We start from the raw sequence: 19,716 nt of genomic DNA, 5'->3' as shown, positions 1-19,716 counted from the left end.
AAAGAGAAGCAATGATATCTCTGTACTAAAGAGAAGCCAAAAAGAAAAGGGATCAAAGAACAATTACTACTAGACAGGAAAATTATCAGTTTAGAGTGACAACTATATCAAGAATAGCACTCTTCTACTACCATTCTTAAAAATCGAGTAGTTATCAGAAACATATTTAGATTCTTTAGTAATTAAAAAAAATCTACCTAGCTGATACTACGTATTGGATTGATTATATTAATGAAAGACTACACCTGGTCATTTAGTAACCAGATTGGTCTGCATTATACAGGATGTCAGACTAGATTAGCGGTTCTCAAAATGTGGGTCGGGACCCCAAAGTGAGTTGCAACCCTGTTTTAATGGGATCACCAGGGCTGCCATTAGACTTGCTGGGACCAAAGTCGAAGCCCGAGCCCCACCCCCTGAGGGCTTCAGCCCTGGGTGGCAGGGCTCAGGTTATAGGCACTCTGCTTGGGTCTGAAGCTCTTGAGCTTTGGCTTTGGCCCCCCTGCCCCGGGGTGGCGGGACTTGAGCGGGCTCAAGTTTTGGTCCCCGCTCCTGGGGTCATGTAGTAATTTTTGTTATCAGAAGGGGGTCACGGTGCAATGAAATTTGAGAACCCCTGGACTAGATGATCTAATGATCTCTTCTCACCTTAAAATCTATGAATTATTGAAGTCATTATACAAATATATAGTACTTATCGGTAAATATGATGAAAGCAGAGCAAAGAGACTCTACTGAAATTATGAATACTATATTAAATGTACATAAATAGGCCACAATGCATATTAAATGGTACTTCTGATCTGAAGGGTACTTCTGTTTAAAAAAAGCAACTTAGATGCAGAACACACCAATGGTAGTGAGGAGAATAATTATATGGTTTCCAAAAGAACAAGTTCCCCAGAAGAGTCAGAATGAACAGCAAGCCTTTCTCAGACTGCAACACTTGAGAACCATTTTAAAAAATACAGGATGGGAGATATTTATCTGAATAGATCTATCCATCTATCTAAAGTACATATATGGACCCCATTATTGCAGTATCTGAATGACTCACAATCTTTAATGAATTTATCCTCACCAAACCCCAGTATTATGGAAGTACCATAATTCCCATTTTACATATGAGACACTGAGGCACAAAGAGAATAAATGACTAGTTAAAGTCACACAGGAAATCTGTGGAATGTATATGGAAATTGTTTACAGTTTACATTGATGGGTCAGGAATTAATGTATACAAATAGGTACTGCTACTATATTTGTTGGAAGGAATGTAAAATAGTAAAGGTTTCCTCCTTAAATATACATTCAGCTTTCAAGAAGTGTATTTTTGCTTTTGTTTCCATTTTGGTTTGCATAGTTTTATTTTTAGTGACTTTAGGACTTAGGTAATAATTTGACAGTAAATGTATTTGCAGGTGGTGAAGACAAAGGTTATACATAACTCCCTTATTTGTATGGTCTGGTTGTCATTAGAAAGTTTCATGAGAATTCCTAAATCCATAAGAATCACACTTTCCATGACTGGAGGATGATGCCACAGTGTGTGCAGGAGAAGCTGCTTGCACCTGGTCTTTTATCTGATTCCCCACATCAACTCAGCAATTTATTTGCAAATAGTTGCAAATAGTGGGGAGAAGAAGAAACAGGGTTAGCATCTAGACTCGCTCTCTCTGTCACAGAACTCAGAACCCAGAACTTAGGAGGACGGGTCCTACGGTGGCTTTTACATCTGCCCAATTCTGGGCTGCTGCTGGTGGCTAAAGTAGACCCCAACATAAGTTATGCTGCCCATCAGGGTTGTCTAAGCTATTACAGGCTGTCCCCACCTGCTGCCTGCCCCTGCTTGTCCCCACCCCGCAACACTGATAGGAAGCAGTGCTGCCCAGAATCTGTACAGTGCTACTTGCTGTGACCCCACCCTGACACATTCCCCCTTCCTGCAAAACCCCTCTTATGCTGGGAATCCTCAAAAAACAGCCGACTGTTTTCCTCAGTCTGGTACAGGAAATAGTCTGGTACAGGAAAATTCGCCCGTCAGCTGGATCCAGGGTTTTAAGAGCACCTTTATATCACTCTGGCCTCTTCACACTGCACAGAGAAGTGCTCAGTATCTCATTCTTATCTGTCCTGGTGATGGTCCAACTCTTTCAGAAACTGGGAGCTCAAAATAAGAAAGTGTCAGCAGTTCATACTAGTGCATGATCTCACATAGTTCTGCCAACATGCTGAGAGAGGCTAAATGCCTTGATATACACTGGGGTCGGCTTAGGATAACCAGATGTCCCTATATTGCAGGGACCATCCCGATATTAGGGGCTTTGTCTTATGTAAACAACCTATTACCCCTGTCCCCTGTCCCCGTTACTTCCCCACACTTACTATCTGATCACTCTCGGTGGGTTGCTGGGGGAGATGAGCACTCACATGATTATAGGGAGAATCTCATAACAGTATTGGAGGTCAGGAAGGAACATTTTCCTGTAGCGCACTAACTAGTTTCCTTTCCTTTCCACCTTCCCCCTGGAGCACACTGAAATGGGGATCCCTGGGTGAGGACATGGGTGGGGAGGGCACATTGTTTACACATGGCCTGGAAGGAGACATTAAGAGCTGTATGCTAGAAGCTGTTGTTAGAATAAAGTCACTGAAATACTGTACTTGGGTCCACATTGCCTGGGACATTCTTTATTAACTTCACTTGATAGACAGGAGTCTCTTGTTCTAACAGTTGATCGTCTTGGCCTCCTTTCTTAAATCTTGGACTCAGGTCAGGAAACAGCTGTGCTAAGGCCTTTAAGGAATGAGGGGCTTATGTACAGGTCTCATGTACAGATCCCCGCACAAAAGTATATCTTCCATCTCAACATTGGTATGGTTTGGGAGTTGTGTCCTGTGTGCTTCATCCTACCATTGTTGAAAATAATCTGATAGGTATCCTTGTGGCTATTGGCTTTTAGGACTACATGCATGACTAGCTGTTGGGCATAACTGAAGCTTGAGACATTTCAATAAGATTGCAACCTTGATCTTTAATCCATTTACCAGAATCTTGTGTTTTATTTCTGTATCCCTTCAAATGGCATCAGCAAACATCGTCTATTTAAAAACAAAACAACTAGAGACCACACTGATTGTGTAGGACAATCTGGATTTTCTATCTGTAAATAATTTACTCGGTATGACTTCTGAGAACACTGAGAAATTGATTAGTCCAAGTCCTATTACAGATGAATAAATTAATAGGAACGACTAATTGTAAAGTTACCAGTATTTGATTTAGTTCAGATTTTCTGCACAGACTTGTATATCAAACCTTGGTCAGAATATAGACTAAAGACCCACCAACATTTCATTTATACATTGAAATATTTAATTGCACATAACTGAAAATCTCCTTCATATACAATACCTTTCAGACATATGTCTCTGAAAACCTACCCTATCACCTGCATAGATCTGCAAGCAATAGAAATCATTGCTTGTTTTTACTAATCCTCTAATAGTCTTTAATCAGGAATTAGTTTAACACATTAAAAAGTTAATTATGAAGCACTGTTCACATTAAATAACTACAAGGAATATATAGATCAAGCATTCAATTCACTATGCCCTACGATTCGTTCCTCGTTTCACAACTGGGAAAATTATAGTTTGTATTGTGCATTTCATGAGATACATCATTCATGCTACATCAAATACAATAGATATACTTATCCTCATTCATGTTCTATTTTGTTAAATTAAATTTTTGATTATAACTTTCACTTTAATGTATTCAGTATTTAATTTCACAATATTAATAAATGTTGAGAATACATTTTCCTTTACCTTGTTTCCAATGGCTTTTTTTGGTGGGAAGTTAAAGGTCCTTACTTGTTGGTATTTATTTTGTAGCTTGTGATGCAAGCTTCTGAATTCTGCATATCTTCGATAAACATTCCATTCATCATCTTTTATTCTGATATATACCTGCAAGCGTAGACAAGAAAAGATCAATTTTAAAGGCAATCATTACATTCATTTTGTCTCTCTTTGTTAAAAGTACTGTTGTCAATTACCTTCACCTTTATGACATAACACTCTCAGTAGTTTTAGGACTATTAACCTACAACTACATCTGACTGCAAACAGTCATCAGGTGTAGCTATGTTTATTCAACAGGTCATTAATCTAATTCCCTTTTATTGGATTCAATGGTGACATACATTAACTTGCTCATTATTACAAGACGTGGCTGTAATTTTGTGGTAAGATAGCTATTAATGCTTTCTGTTGCCAGCAGGTTTACTGACCAGTGCACAAAGAAAAAATTAATCTGATATAATTTACACTGATTTCTGTACATTTAATAGTTTTCCAACTTCACAAATGAATTTCTCATCATAATTCTTATGTCACAAACTGTATTTACTCATCACAGTTATGCTAAAGCAAAACACATCCTTCATGAATGAATAAGTTTTTTTAAGAAGTCAAAACAGATTATAAAATCCCGGAGTATAAACTACTGAAATCTTATTGTTTGAAAAATAGAAGCAGTTTTATCTCCCCCGACCCCCCTTTTTATTTTTGCACAGGACGTGTAGTATAATTTCACATAATGGATGTTTTTGCCACAGCTCAATTACTTTCATGAGGGTACTACCAATAATGTGCTAAATGTTCCCCTCTCTGAGGGAAAACCCATAGAAAAGGAAAACATGCTCACAAAACTCTGAGAATTAATTAATGGCTCTGGAACTATGCTCTCTATTGGGAAAAGGGGCTTTAACCTTATGGAGGAGAGGCATTACTCTGAAACCCAGAAACTCCACAATGAACTCAGGACTCATGACTGAGGGCATTTGGGACTAGTGTTCTCTTTGGTGTGACTTCTTGTTTTCCTACCCACAGCAACCTAATGCCTTTAGGAGCTATGTTTCCACTGGTTCCCCCTGCAGCATCTGTGCCCTATTCTTCCCACCCCAAACTTTCTAATATTAACGACTTGTGCAGTTTATATAATGTGCTAGGGCAGATTAGAACTGATGAGGCAAAACTGCCATATTTCTTCAACAGCATTTTTTAAGGAGTTTCCAGATTACTGAGATGATCATCATCTGAAAAAAGTAGTGCTAATGGTCATCAGAGACACAATGATCAAAAAGAAAAAGGAGGAAACAGGAATAAGCAAGAAAAAAGCCAAAGCAAAAATATTAGAACTCAGGAGACTAAAATTAAATATCCAAATCCACATCAAGATACCTGTATAATTGGCCTGATTTTCAACAGTATTGAGGATCTAATTATTTTATTTAGGTGCTAACTTTAGATACCAACATTTAAACATTTCATGGCAATTTTTAAAAGTATTACTTTTAGAGAAGATAATCACTTTTACAGAAACAGTGAAAAAGTCAAGAGATGAATATAGACTTTACAAAACTATTTAGCATTGTGACAGGTTTCAGAGGAACAGCCGTGTTAGTCTGTATTCGCAAAAAGAAAAGGAGTACTTGTGGCACCTTAGAGACTAAATTGGTTAGTCTCTAAGGTGCCACAAGTACTCCTTTTCTTTTTGCTATTTAGCATTGTATTTCATACATGGTGCCATGGACTCCTAAAGGAAACAAGGTTCCCAACCCCAAACCTGCCATGACTATAATCAGATAATGGACAAACAGCTACCACACAAATAGTATTTGAGTTACTATGGTATTTCCCTATACATAGTACAGGCAATAATCACAGTATTGTGTGATAACTTGTTAAACGTTAGCTTGTAATGGTTACCATTGTACATCACTTAGAATCATAGAATCATAGAATATAAGGGTTGGAAGGGACCCCAGAAGGTCATCTAGTCCAACCCCCTGCTCGAAGCAGGACCAAATCCCACTTAAATCATCCCAGCCAGGGCTTTGTCAAGCCTGACCTTAAAAACCTCTAAGGAAGGAGATTCTACCACCTCCCTAGGTAACACATTCCAGTGTTTCACCACCCTCTTAGTGAAAAAGTTTTTCCTAATATCCAACCTAAACCTCCCCCACTGCAACTTGAGACCATTACTTCACTTGCTCTTCATGATTATAATGATAGATTCTGCTGGAGAAAGCAAATATGATAATCTCAAAGTTGAGAATGCCAGAGCTGTTGAGTTTGGTCTACTTAGCTTATGTACGAACACACAAAACTACAGGCAATTGTATTTGGCAATAGGAACTCAGGTATTACAGTGATGGGGCTCTAAAAATAGGTAGACCACATGGCCAAGTATTTAAAGAGCAATACAAATTTTAAAATAATAGCTAGTGAAATAGCTCTGCTAACTAGATTTAATAGGGAATTAAGATAACGTGACTGATTCATTAACATTTTAAAAGACTATCAGTGGAAAGAATTCAGCACACTTGTAAATGAAGAGAATTTGGAAGAAGAGAGGGTAAGTGATTACAAACAGCCATGTTGAGTATGTTGCTGGTGGCTGACAATAATGCAAGGGTACTGGATTTCATATTAAGTGATAGAAAACCAAGGGATTTAGACCCCAATTCAACAAGATACTTAACAAGATTACTTGTCCCTAAGTACGTGAGGTAGTTCCACTGACATCAATGACGCTAAGCATATGTTTAAACTATCTTACTGAATTAATAAAAACTAGATAATTCTAAGACATAATATATAATTCAGGCACAATATATTAGAAATCTTAATGTAAAAGAAATTAGATTTAAATGAAGGATATCAATGCCAGTGGTAGGAAACATTTCCATATGTGCAAACATTTGATGCATTGTGGTAAGAACTGCATTTTTAAATACTTTTTATCCCCTCAGCTCTTTCTCCACCTTTCTTTAATCACTATGTTTAAAATATATTACTTTGGCATAGATAACTATTATTCAGAATTTTTCAGGCTTCTTATAAAACAAAGTATACCTAAATTATTTTAATGTAGTTATTTAATATGGAATTCCTATTTTTACTACTCAAGTACAGAGAAAATTGTAATTTGGTGAATCATGCAATTCTATGTTACCTAGTAAGGTGTAACCTGTAGTTAAGTAATTAAGGAGTCTAATACACTGTAACTGAATATTTTAAAGACTGAAAAAATAGATTCATTTATTATATACATCATTAAAGATTTTACTTCCTGTTCTTTGAAGAACACAGATATTGAATTTTCTTTGAGATTGTAAGGTATGAAGAACTGACACTAAGAGCCCTGTGTCATATTGAATTTATTGACGATCATATAATAGAGTTTGAAAGGCAAATTAAAGTTCCTGCTTTAGTACAAGCATTTACAGCTTTATTATCTTAACAGAGAATACTATTCAGAAGCCAAGATATTTCAAGACCATTAATCTCAGCTCACTTGGGAAATCAAAGAAAATAAGGCCTAAATGTTAAAATTGGTTAAGCTCGTTTTAGTTTAGTGCCCATAAGGCATGCAGAGGGCTACTGTTAGGCAAATACATTACAAAACATGAGTATAGAAGGATGGAGAACAAAATGTCTCTGTAGTTGATTTACTACTATACATCACTAAATCAAGCAGCCTGGTACACGCTGGGTTGAAATCTTGACCCTACTGAAGTAAATGGGAGTTTTGCCATTGACCTCAGTGAGGGCTGGATTTTACCGCCGGCCCTTAATTACGAATTCAGCCTAATTTCTGGCTACTAAATAAGCAACAACCCTAAAACAGATGCTACGATAACATCGACAGGCACCTTGAGGAACAGGGGACCTCATATAGTGCCAGCGGAGTAGGAAAGGTCTTCAATATCATGAAATAATCTATCAAAAATGAATACTCTATATAACAGAAACTAGCACAAGTTATTTGAACCAAATTTTAAAAAAATAAACAAATGGTCAGTTCTCAATAACCTTCATATAGCAAATATAAGCCATAAATATCAATATCTTGCCAAGAATCCTATTCCTTTTCTAGTGTCTACTCATGCCTCTCCCAATCCACTTCCTCAATTTATTAAGAATTCATTACTGTGGCATGTACGCACCAGACAAGCACCTCTTTGAAGTAGAAACATTTTAACTACATTTAACAGATGGGGAAGCTGAGACAAAAAGAAAGAATAAGTGATTTGCCCAGGAAGCCTGTGGCAAATTTGAAACCAGATCTCCGAATTCCCAGTCCAGCGGCCCTTCCTATCTTAGCAGAACTTTGATCAGACCAACAGGAGAATGGCAACTCCTTGTGGTCCTGGTCAGAGGAACCATTATGCTACAGGAATGATATAATTCAGAGATACCAGAGAGAATAAACAAGAAAAATCCAGATACCAATTCTAACATTAACACTGATTTTTTATAAAGCATTTTTTTCACTATAATCCATTGTTCTAGGTCGTAGACCAAAGTCATATATAATTTGACCCTGTTAGTCTCTAAACATTTAGTTTTATTAAAATAGGAAAGAAAATGATTGCCCAAACAAAGCAAGGTCCTACACTTGACTTGATGGTATTTCTCTCTGCTTGGATGTAACATGATAACTTTTGAATGCTGCATCCGATTAATTCCAAATTGCAAGGAATGTTCTAAGCATCAATGGGCAGAACAATGTTGATTATGGTCAAAGTCAGTCCCTGCCATCTGGCTAGCAGACCCATCAGCTTCCACCAGCTACGTAATAGTCTATAGATCAAAAGAAATGCATGAGGGCATTAGCATCTTCCAGCATAACTTTACTCCCCATCTCAGCTCTGCCCATTGTCCCAGAAGATGATAAAGGTCATCTCATTTAGAAAAGTGGAGAAGCATGCATCCATTCATTTAAATGAGATGCCCAAGTATGTACCGGAGAACAGGATTTGGCGCTAATTATTCCTTGTGCTCTTGCCGCTCTACCTTGGTAAGTGACTAAAAAAAATCCATTATTCATAAACTTTGGTTCTAAGGATTTAGTTTCTTTTCTTTTATTCAGACTTATTGAGTGTTTTTGTCCAGCAATATATTTAATTTCTAACACTGCTGCTTTGGGGGCCAGTTACTGAGCTCCAGAAAGTTGGTTTATGCTAAGAAAGCAGCTGACTGAACCAGCTGAAATTGGCAAAGCTAGAGCAAGCAATCATCACTAGCCTGGGCAGAATTGCACTAGAGAAAGACTCCGGCTAGCAAAGTAGTGCTGAAATTAATCCTTGCTAATCTATTTTATGAAAGATCAGTATCTGTAGTTGGAATATTAAATATTGAAACTGTGGCTGCAAGAAGGCATTTCTTTATGGTTTATTTTAAATATTACCACAACTAAAATGGCTCATGACTGTTACTGTTTTCTGATATCAGTCCTCACATTAGCATACTACAGTTTGAACTCACTCTTTGACAGAATAGCAACTCCAGCCAACTCCTGGTGAGTTATAGGAGACCAAATCTGTTTTAAAAGTCTAAACACGCAGAGAGAAAAATAAACAAAATAAAACCAATACCAACCTTCTGAACTTTATGGGTTGCATAGCAATTTGTATGTAAAATATAAACTTGATTGAGCAATACAAAAGGACAATATAAAATAGAGCATTCTTTTCAAGTAATAAAGTTACATTAATATGAAAGTGAAAAAATGAGTTCATCTACAAACTTGGCATTTCACTCAGCAAGGTGAATTCACCACCATTAAGATCTCCTATGTCATCAAATACCACCACTTCCTCAAAAATGGAAAGCAGATATCAGTTTTATGGATTCAAAGCTGATGATGATTTTAAATTCTCTGATATTTTGGTTCAATAATCTCAAACAATTAACCTAAGGAATACTTTGAGAAGCAGTAATCCAACCACTCATCAGGATTTCATTTTAATGTAATAAAGTATATACCTTTCAGTAGTCTATAATGTATACACAGCCACGAGTACACTTTCTATTGCATCTCCTAGACATTTAATCTAAAAAGGGGTCTACTGCCAAACTGTTTAAGAATAAGAAACCTTTTTCTTTGCTTTAATTGTTATTCCTCACTGCTCATTATATATCATGTCTTCTTTCAGTATGTGTTTATACTAATTTTGTAAATTTTAAAATACTGGATATTTCTGGTATACGTAATGTAGATTCAACTGCAGCCAATAAGCCCTTTCTTATACCATCTGAGAAGTCAATGAAGGTTTAATGTTAGCTTTTTTACTTTAATTTACCATTTGGATGGAAGCTGCAAAACCAGATTATCTTCATTAAATTGGAGTATACCCCTCTGTTCTCCTTCCTTTACAGTATGCTTTTTTCAGATGATGAACTATGTATATTTCACAATCTATTTAGGAAGCTTTTATCAAAGTGATTTGAACACCAAGAATAAATACAAGAAACAAAGGTATATACCCATAACAGAAGTACATAATAAGAAGAAAGCAGATGCATTTTCAGACTTGCCTGGAGGACAATGGAATTCTGTTAGGAATATAAATCCAAGGTGAATTCTCTAAAGTTAGCCCCAAAGTGTCACAAATAAACACAGATGCAAATTATATTTTGACACAGCTGCAAGACTGCATTTATGGTTGCTAAGTTTCCTCTTTGAAAATCACCCAATTTAAGAATTCCTGCAGTAATAGTTTCAGAGTAATGAAAAACAAACAGAACAATGGAACATTTCAGCTGGGATATGAGCAGCTTTGTGTGTTTCTTTCCAATGTACATTTAGCAGAGACATATTAGTAATTACAAGGAACAAACTTTTAACAGTACTATATTTTACTTGCATAGACACCACACACACATATCATAATGCATTTAATGCATATGCAATTTGAATTATATATTTTAATTTATAATCAACTTTTTAATGTATAATAGAAATAATAAAAAATAAGCAGTACATAGCATCAAATACAGCCAGGGAGTGCATAAGCCACAAGAGCGCCATCATCATTCCACCAATTAGAGGTGAACTGGTAGTAAAAATGCCAAACTTTTTATGGGTATTGTCCCAAAACTCTGAACACTGATTACTTGAGGCCATATGGCCAAATCATGAAGTCATTCAGGAAGAACTTCTACTGCAGTCATTGGGACTTCATAAAGACTGCAGAACCAAGCCTATAATCTTCTATGGTATGATTACAAGAAGAAGGGAGCATTTGGGTTTCTCCCACACAAGTCTTTCTCCCTTGGCTGGATCCATATTAAAAAACAAAACAAAACACTCCTGTAATCACCATATGAAACTTAAGGTGTCACTTAGATGGTAAGCTAGATAACACATTTATATAGTGAATAGATCCTCAGAATGTATACAATAAATATTACTCTCTTACCTAATGGCATTTTTATTAAAGATAATGTTATGTGTATGATGATTTTTTTATTGATTTTTCATAAAGGAAGAGACAATAAAAAGTACAAAAAGGTAAATGACTTACAATCTTATATAGGTTCATGAAGATAGGTTGCCACCTGCTTGTGTTACTAACTATTCGAGAGAGTACAGGATCAAAATTTATCTTCACTAGTTTGTTATGTGCATGCAGACTGATTATGAAGAAATTTTGTACTTTCTTTATCATCTCCTTATTTTCTTCCTAACAGTTGGGTGACATAACTTTTTTGCTGTTATTTGTTTCATTTTACAGACTTGCACCTATTTCTATGAATAGACACATTGTTTGTTTTTAGAAAAGCAAGACCAAAATTGCAATGGAAGAATGTCTTGCAAGACAAAATATAGGCAAAACAGCAGTGTGCCTTCCCTGTTCAGAACATTTCAGACGCTCAGAACATTAATGACAGGTTTCAGAGTAGCAGCCATATTAGTCTGTGTCCTCAAAAAGAAAAGGAGTACTTGTGGCACCTCTTAGGTGCCACAAGTACTCCTTTTCTTTTTTCAGAACATTAAGGTATCTTACCTCCCAGTCTGTACATGGGATATTTGTTACCTATTGTGCCTTCCAGTCAGTACAAAATCTCTACTACAATGACATTACTGAAAATACAGTAAGCAAAAGAAATTTTCCAATATTACATACAAGAATGTGTAAACAAATCATTGTCAACTTTAGATTATGATTACCATCTATTTTCATAAGTTCTTTAAAAATTCAATTTTGTTTTTTCCATCATTTATTATATACAGATTAATATTCCTGTATTCAGAAAAAAATTGTAAAAAGAAAAAAGTTGAACACACGTAGGTAAACACCACCTTTAGAAGGACTTGTCTTATGTTCTTAAGCACGGGAAAGGGGAAAAGTACAAAAGCTAGCGAGGGACAATGGATTTGCACTCATGTCTTGATTTTTTTGTTTTTATAATATGCTGTCTTTCTGATTGCTCTCTGTACTTCCCCTCTAGCTATTCTAAAGCTTCTCTGTCCTATCCTCATGCTGCTCTGACACATACTCAGCTCTCACTAGGACAGCTCTGAGATGCTCACTCTGTTACTTAATGCACCCTCAGGCCACTCTCATCTTCCATCTCAGAAAGCCATGAGCCATGTTTTTCTCTCAAGCTGTTCTGGGACACTTTCTCCTCCATTCATCCTGAATTCTTCTGGGTTGGTATCTCTGATATCACTACAAGACTCTATGATTCTCTCTCCCTACTACAAGCTGAAATCACAAAAGAGCTAAACTTACTAAGAGCTGAAATCCCTGAGTGTTGTGTTAAGTAGTGGGGGAGCCTGAAGATATATTGTGGAGCAGTTTGCGGGACGGTTGGAGCGGCTTGTGGATGGGCTGGTGGAGCAGTTCATGGGACGGCGGGAGCTGCCTGTGGGATGCTAAGCGGCGTGGAGCAGTTCGTGGGGCGGCTGGTGGAGCGGATCGGAGTGAAGCCCTATGGAGCTGCGGGGCAGTCAGCTTCAGATCATGTAAGGTGCCCCTTACCTCTTCCCCCCCGCCCCTCTCTACTTAGGTTGGGAGGTAAAACTCTGCAGATAAACTTTCGAACTCTGGGGCTGCCCTGACCAGGGACAGAGACTTTTGGGTTGTTGGACTTTTGGGACTTTGGGTTGCTGGACTCAAGAACCAAAGGGAAAGGACACGTCCCAATTTGCTTGGGGTGGGTATTTTTTGCTCATGGGTTGTTATGAATCCTGTTGGTGGTGTTTCCCCAACATAATGCCACATTGTTTCTCTCTGTTATTAAAAGGCTTTTTGCTACACTCAGACTCTGTGCTTGCGAGAGGGGAAGTATTGCCTCTTGGAGGCGCCCAGCAGGGGTGGTGTACATTTGTCCCACTGGGTGGGGGCTCGAGCTGGTTTTGCACTGTGTTATTGGAATGGAACCCCTAGATACTGAACCCGGCTCTTGTTGCTGCCAGCTCTGATGGGCAGAAGGGTTACACAAGGTAGTAACAGTATGCTGGGCAGATAAGTACATTGGCCTTCAACCTTATATTATGTAGCTCAGAAATGGTTACTACTTTGTAAAAGAAGAATATTTATGGAATACTAGATTCGTTAACTTTAGAGTCACTTGTTTGGTAACTACAGCAATGAAAAGCATGACAAATATTAAATTTACTCTAGAGTTTGTAGCAAAGTGAAATCTGGATTCAAACTGTATGTCTGCAATAATTAATTATATACTCTAGCTGAGAAGTATAACAGGGAAAATAATTTTACTGCAATCATCTTGTTGTTACATGACTATGAAAAGAGGCCACAGGTAACTATCACTATAAAAAGTATAATGTGAATACAAAAAAATTAAAAAAATATTTACATGGCTTTTTACATGTGTGTGAACCATGAATACATTAAGCAAGGAATGGTTTTGTTGTGGCAAAACATCAGACAGCGGATCTCCTGGATATGGGATTTATAACATAGTTTTGCAGTGAGCAGCACAGATTATGTACAACAGACATCAGATATAGTCTTATCTGTCTAACTATAGAACAAAATTCACTTAAGATGCCCATGGAATTGTGCCAGATCAGCATTACATCAACCATAGCCCTAACTTGGACACAAGGACCTAAAATTAAAGTTAATTTATGTTTAAAATATGAGAGCGCCATGGGCTCCCTAAACTCTCTGTAGTATGGTCTTCTCCAAATGTGGTTAGCTCTTTCAATGGTGACCAGTCCAAATGGCAGCTCCAGAATCTTCTGCTAACAATCTACAGTATTTGAACACTGTGATTTTATGCACATTCCTAACAAAGCCTGTTGAAAACTATCACGAACCTTATAAGAAGGGGCGGCAGGTTTGTATAATTTTCGGTGGTGCTCAGAACGGGTCCAAGTCCCGACTCCCCGTGCCCCACCTGCCTAAGACTCTGGGAGGTAGTTTGGGTGCAGGAGGGGGCTTGGGTTGCAGGCTCTGGGAGAAAGTTTGGGTGCAGGAGGGGTGTAGGCTCTGGAAGGGAGTATGGGTGCTGGGTGAGGGCTCTGGGCTGGGACAGGGGGTTGGGCAAGGGATCAGGAGTTTGAGGTGCAGCAAGCAGGCTGTCCCAGGGCTGGGGTGAGGAGCCAGAGAGGAGGACTCCCCCCAGCCTTCTCCCAACCGGTAGCTGCGAGCTCCCATTGGGGAACCTCTCCAGCCCAAAACTCAGTCAAGCCTCCCCAGGCTGCTGCTTAGGAGGTCCAGCCAGGATAAGCCCCACCCCCAGAGTTGCCTGCCGGGGTGAGGGCTGCACTTCCTCCCTCCACGGGTGCAGCAGCTGACTCAGCCTGCCCCCGGCGCCGCTCCCTTGTAGCCAGCCGTGGCAGCAGCTGGCAAGTGAGTGCAGCGCAGAGCTGCAGGGGGCAGCCACCCGCTGTCCAGGGCAGGCAAGGATGCTTGTGGGAGGGACACGCAGGGGCAGAGCCAGGGGAGAGACCTGGGCCCGAACATTGGTGGAGCCGGGCCCCCCAGGCCCTGAATTTGCTGGAGCCCGGGCACCACAGGCCCATACAACTCGCCACCCCTGCTTATAAGTAACTCCAAGCCCACAAATTCTTGTCCTTGCCCAAAATAAATCATAGGGAAATTAAAGATCCCTATATATTTACAACCAGAAGGAACCATTATGGTAACCTAAGCTAACCTTCTACATAACAGAGGCCAGAGAATATCACTCAGTAATTCTAGCATCAACCCTACAATTTCTTGGTCTAACTAGAATATATCTTTTTAGAAAGCCATCCAACTGCTGATTTTAAATCTGAAGCCTTCAAGTGACTGAATATGTACTGCACCACATAATAAATTGTTCCAGTGATTAATTACTCTCTTTGTTAAAAATATGCACCTAATTTGTCTAGTTTCAGTTTCCAACCACTGGATCTTGTTTAGCTTTTGTCTGCCAGATTAAAGAGCTCCCTATGATCAGAAATCTTCTCGCCATTTAGGGACTGACAGAGCACGATTAAATCATCTCTTAACCTTCTCTTTCATAAGGTCAGTAGACTGAGTTTCTTGAATGCCTTTCTGTAAATCAGGTTTTCCAGACTCAGAATCATTCCTAAAAAGAAAAGGAGTACTTGTAGCACCTTAGAGACTAACCAATTTATTTGAGCATGAGCTTTCGTGAGCTACAGCTCACTTCATCAGATGTATACCGTGGAAACTGCAGCAGACTTTATATACACACAGAGAATATGAAACAATACCTCCTCCCACCCCACTGTCCTGCTGGTAATAGCTTATCTAAAGTGATCATCAGGTGGGCCATTTCCAGCACAAATCCAGGTTTTCTCACCCTCCACCCCCCCACACAAATTCACTCTCCTGCTGGTGCTAGCCCATCCAAAGTGACAACTCTTTACATAATCAAGTCGGGCTATTTCCTGCATAAATCCAGGTTTTCTCACATCCCCCCCACCCCCATACACACACAAACTCACTCTCCTGCTGGTAATAGCTCATCTAAACTGACCACTCTCCAAGTTTAAATCCAAGTTAAACCAAAAGGAGTACTTTTAGCACCCTAGAGACCAACCAATCTACCTGAGCATGAGCCTTCGTGAGCTACAGCTCACCTCATCAGATGAAGTGAGCTGCAGCTCATGAAAGCTCATGCTCAAACAAACTGGCCAGTCCCCAAGGTGCTACAAGCACTCCTTTTCTTTTTGCGAATACAGACTAACACGGCTGTTACTCTGAAACAAGTTAAACCAGAACATCTGGGGGGGGGGGGGGTAGGAAAAAACAAGAGGAAACAGGCTACCTTGCATAATGACTTAGCCACTCCCAGTCTCTATTTAAGCCTAAATTAATAGTATCCAATTTGCAAATGAATTCCAATTCAGCAGTTTCTCGCTGGAGTCTGGATTTGAAGTTTTTTTGTTTTAAGATAGCGACCTTCATGTCTGTGATTGCGTGACCAGAGAGATTGAAGTGTTCTCCGACTGGTTTATGAATGTTATAATTCTTGACATCTGATTTGTGTCCATTTATTCTTTTACGTAGAGACTGTCCAGTTTGACCAATGTACATGGCAGAGGGGCATTGCTGGCACATGATGGCATATATCACATTGGTGGATGTGCAGGTGAACGAGCCTCTGATAGTGTTCCTGTAGCTCTTTTCCAAAAATCAGCTGGATATAGCATTCCTATAATGGTTTCACCAATATTGCATACAGAGGTAACATTAACTGCCTAATTCTAGTTGTTATTCTGATTTATACATTCAAGGATTGCATTAGCCCTTTATAACCACAGCATTGCACTGGTAGCTCATGTTCAGTTGGTCAACTACCATCACTCCTGTCCTCTCCAAAGTCACGGCTTTCCAGGATACAGCTACCCATCCTGTAAATGTGATATACATTATTTGTTCCTAGATATATGATCTGTCATTTGGATATTTTAATCTTCAATATTCTCTGACCCTCAGTGCTCTGGGAAGTGATCGAGGAAGGACATGAAGATGCACAAAACCTAGCAGGTCTGGCTCAGGTGGGTAGGTTTCAGGGGTGACTGGGGTATAGCTGGGTGGGTGAATCTGAGTGGGTGGCTGCTGGAGGTAGTTGGGTACTAAGACTTCTGGGGAGGCAGGGATGGACTATGGGTCTGTTCACATATCTAGAGCTGGGTATTTGTTGCAGCTGGGTTGTGCTGGAGGAGCAGAGTCTGATGCACCTGACTGAGGGAAGTGTGTGTGTGGACAAGAGAAAGGGAGCTTGGGGCTCTTACTGAGCCTCTTACTTTTTGCCACTGCTGTCTCCTGAGTGCTCGTATCTCGCTGTACTCAGCAGGAGGAAGAGCAAGAGGCAGCGCTTGGCTGTCTGCTCAATAGCACCACAGAAACAATCGGTGGCCAAAAGGCAGAACTGAACGCAAATGTCTGCAGCCTTCCTGCAACTCAGACAAAAGAGTGACATTCAGGCTGAAAACTGATTCAGTTTCTTATTTTTGCTTCATGCACTATCCCAAAGGACATGGAAATGTCATCCCTTCCACCTGTGCAATTCAATGCAAAAGCTTCAATGTAATTTACAGGTCCTGTTCTTATTAATATCTGGAGGCTCCAAATTATCTATATTAGTAACAAACTGTTACAGCAATAAAAAAGATAAGTCAAGTTCAATTAGGAAACAATTTTTATTTCTTATGAAAATCACTAGGGCTTACAATGACTAAAGAAGAACCTGCATATTTGAAGTCAACAATTCCTGAGTTTAACCTTTAAAGCAGAAATAATATATGATGAGCATAAATAATTTTTCTTTGAACAGGTTGCCATGCTGTCAGATTCAGCTACATATTTGTTATAACTGTGCAAACTCAAAGGACCAAAAGTCAAGTGAGAGCAATATGCTTCCCTAAATTTATATCTACATTCGATCCTCCAAGGGGTAACTTAATCCATCTCACAAACTAAATAGCTCCACTGAGGTTGTATTTTTAAAATTACCAAATTCTTCTCCACTGTTTTAGTGAGATTTTGAAAAAAGGAATTATCTCTGATTTTAAAGAGCAATTAAGTGTTCATTTGATGGGGACTGATGTTATTTTCCCCAATACACATATGTGTGCATGCGTGTGGATTGACTCGAGAAAATAACGAGTCGTCATTTCCCCTCAAGCAATCACTTGCTCCTAAAATGAAAGGCAGCCTGTTTTTACATCACCTTTTTGCTGTTTGGACCCTACCCAAATATCTTAATGACCGTTTCAAGCCAACTCCTTGGGTGCTGTGTGGTGGAATAACAGCTATTAATTTTGACAGATATAATAGGTACAACACTCCTTTGCAGGAGAAGTTAGGAATTTTTGAAGATGTGAAGGAATAGAAAACTTTGCTTAAACCTTGGCTCACCAACCTTCTTTGCTGACAGAAATGGATGGAATGTCTAAGGACAAGTTCAGAAAGGTTGAAGAGGTTCAAGAATTGTGGTGCGGCTTTTAGTGGTACCCTAAAAGACTGCAGGATGATGAGAATGGAACTCAGTACTCTCAGGACAAATCTCCAATTTTCTAGGCCACGGAATCTATGATTTTCCAGATTTCTCGGGAGTTGTTTGTATTTATGACTGAAAACGTATTTGTGATTATGGGCACCTTACATGTTGCAATGCAGGCCACCCTTCAAATCTCCTTTGTGTTGCTTCTATTTAGGATTTCTGAAAAGTCAGACAAGAAACTTTGCTGCCTAAGTGACTGGCTTCTTCTCAAAGCAACATGATTTAATGTTCTCTCTGGACAAGTAGGAAACTCTCTGAATAAGAGTGAGATGATCCACATATTAGGCACTCAGTTGAATATTTGGGTCTACTGTTAGAGCTCTGGGTTGTAGGCACTCTGAACTGCTCACTGGTCTTCAACCAGCACTGTAATGGCAAGTTGTGGAAGCAGCAAAAAACCACCATACACTATCTCAAAAAATTTCAAGGAGTGATGGCATATGCAAGAGAGGCAAATTCACTTCTTTTTGGTGGGTGCTATGTTAGACAAAGCCATCTTAGGCTCTCAAGCCTTTATACTAGTACATAAGAAACCCTCCCAGGAGTACAGTGGGCAGATGAGGCAGGCCACAGCTTAAATAGAGTCCTATGTCATGGTTTGGTATGGGCTAGAGACTCCACCACTACTTCTCTGGTTGATGAGACCAAAGGTGAAATATCAGTGGGAACAGAAGGCTCCTCTCTGCAGCTGAGAAACTCAATGAGATGGACAGGGCCTTTGAGCATCATCCTTTAGAGCAGTGGTCTCCAAAGTTTTTGGATCATGCACCGCCACGGGGCCGCCAAAGAAAGGAGAGGGGAAGACTTACCGCAGGCGTGCCGACGAAGCAAGAAGAGCGGAAGACTTACCACGGGCGTGCTGCTGAAGAAGATGATGAGAAGACGTGCCACTGGAGAAAGAAGGAGGGAAGACCTGCTGCGGGCATGCCACCCTAGGGGAAGACCTGCTGCAGGCATGCAGAGCTGCCGCCGAAGGAAAAAATGGCAGAGTGCTGTCCGGCGGCGCTCCTCCTGCCACGCACCCCCCCTAGGATCCTCTGGCGCACGCCACTTTGGAGACCACTGCTTTAGAGCAGTGGTTCTCAAACTTTTTTTTCACAGACCATTTGAAAATTGCTGAGGGTCTCAGAGGACCACTTAATGATCTTTCCAAATGTTGTTTGTACCATTAGCTAACTATTGTAAAGCGCTTTGGATAAAAGCACCATATAAAAAACCCTGTAATTAACTTTTTTGTTCTAGAAATAAAAGCACACAACTCATATATTAATATCAGTAGTCTTACCTTTCTAATGCAATGGATGTGCCCTCTCTCCCCCGCCACAGCAGCTCTCGAGCTGGGGCTGGGAAGGAGTAGGA

At 39.5% G+C, this 19,716-nt stretch overlaps 1 protein-coding gene across 2 annotated transcripts in view; it reads right to left on the bottom strand.

The window, feature by feature from the left end:
• The window catches only part of SNX29 (sorting nexin 29), a 435,642-nt gene that overhangs the window by 115,161 nt on the left and 300,765 nt on the right, over positions 1–19,716 (bottom strand). For both annotated transcript variants that reach the window (XM_048866549.2, XM_048866552.2), the window contains one exon: positions 3,835–3,975. In XM_048866549.2, the coding sequence (XP_048722506.2) occupies positions 3,835–3,975 (141 nt within the window). The remainder of the gene's footprint in view (positions 1–3,834; positions 3,976–19,716) is intronic.

This window comes from Caretta caretta, chromosome 10, assembly GCF_965140235.1.
Source record: "Caretta caretta isolate rCarCar2 chromosome 10, rCarCar1.hap1, whole genome shotgun sequence".
NCBI lineage: Eukaryota > Metazoa > Chordata > Testudines > Cheloniidae > Caretta > Caretta caretta.
Note: the sequence above shows the minus strand (reverse complement) of the source record. Positions and strands in the feature narration are given on the sequence as shown.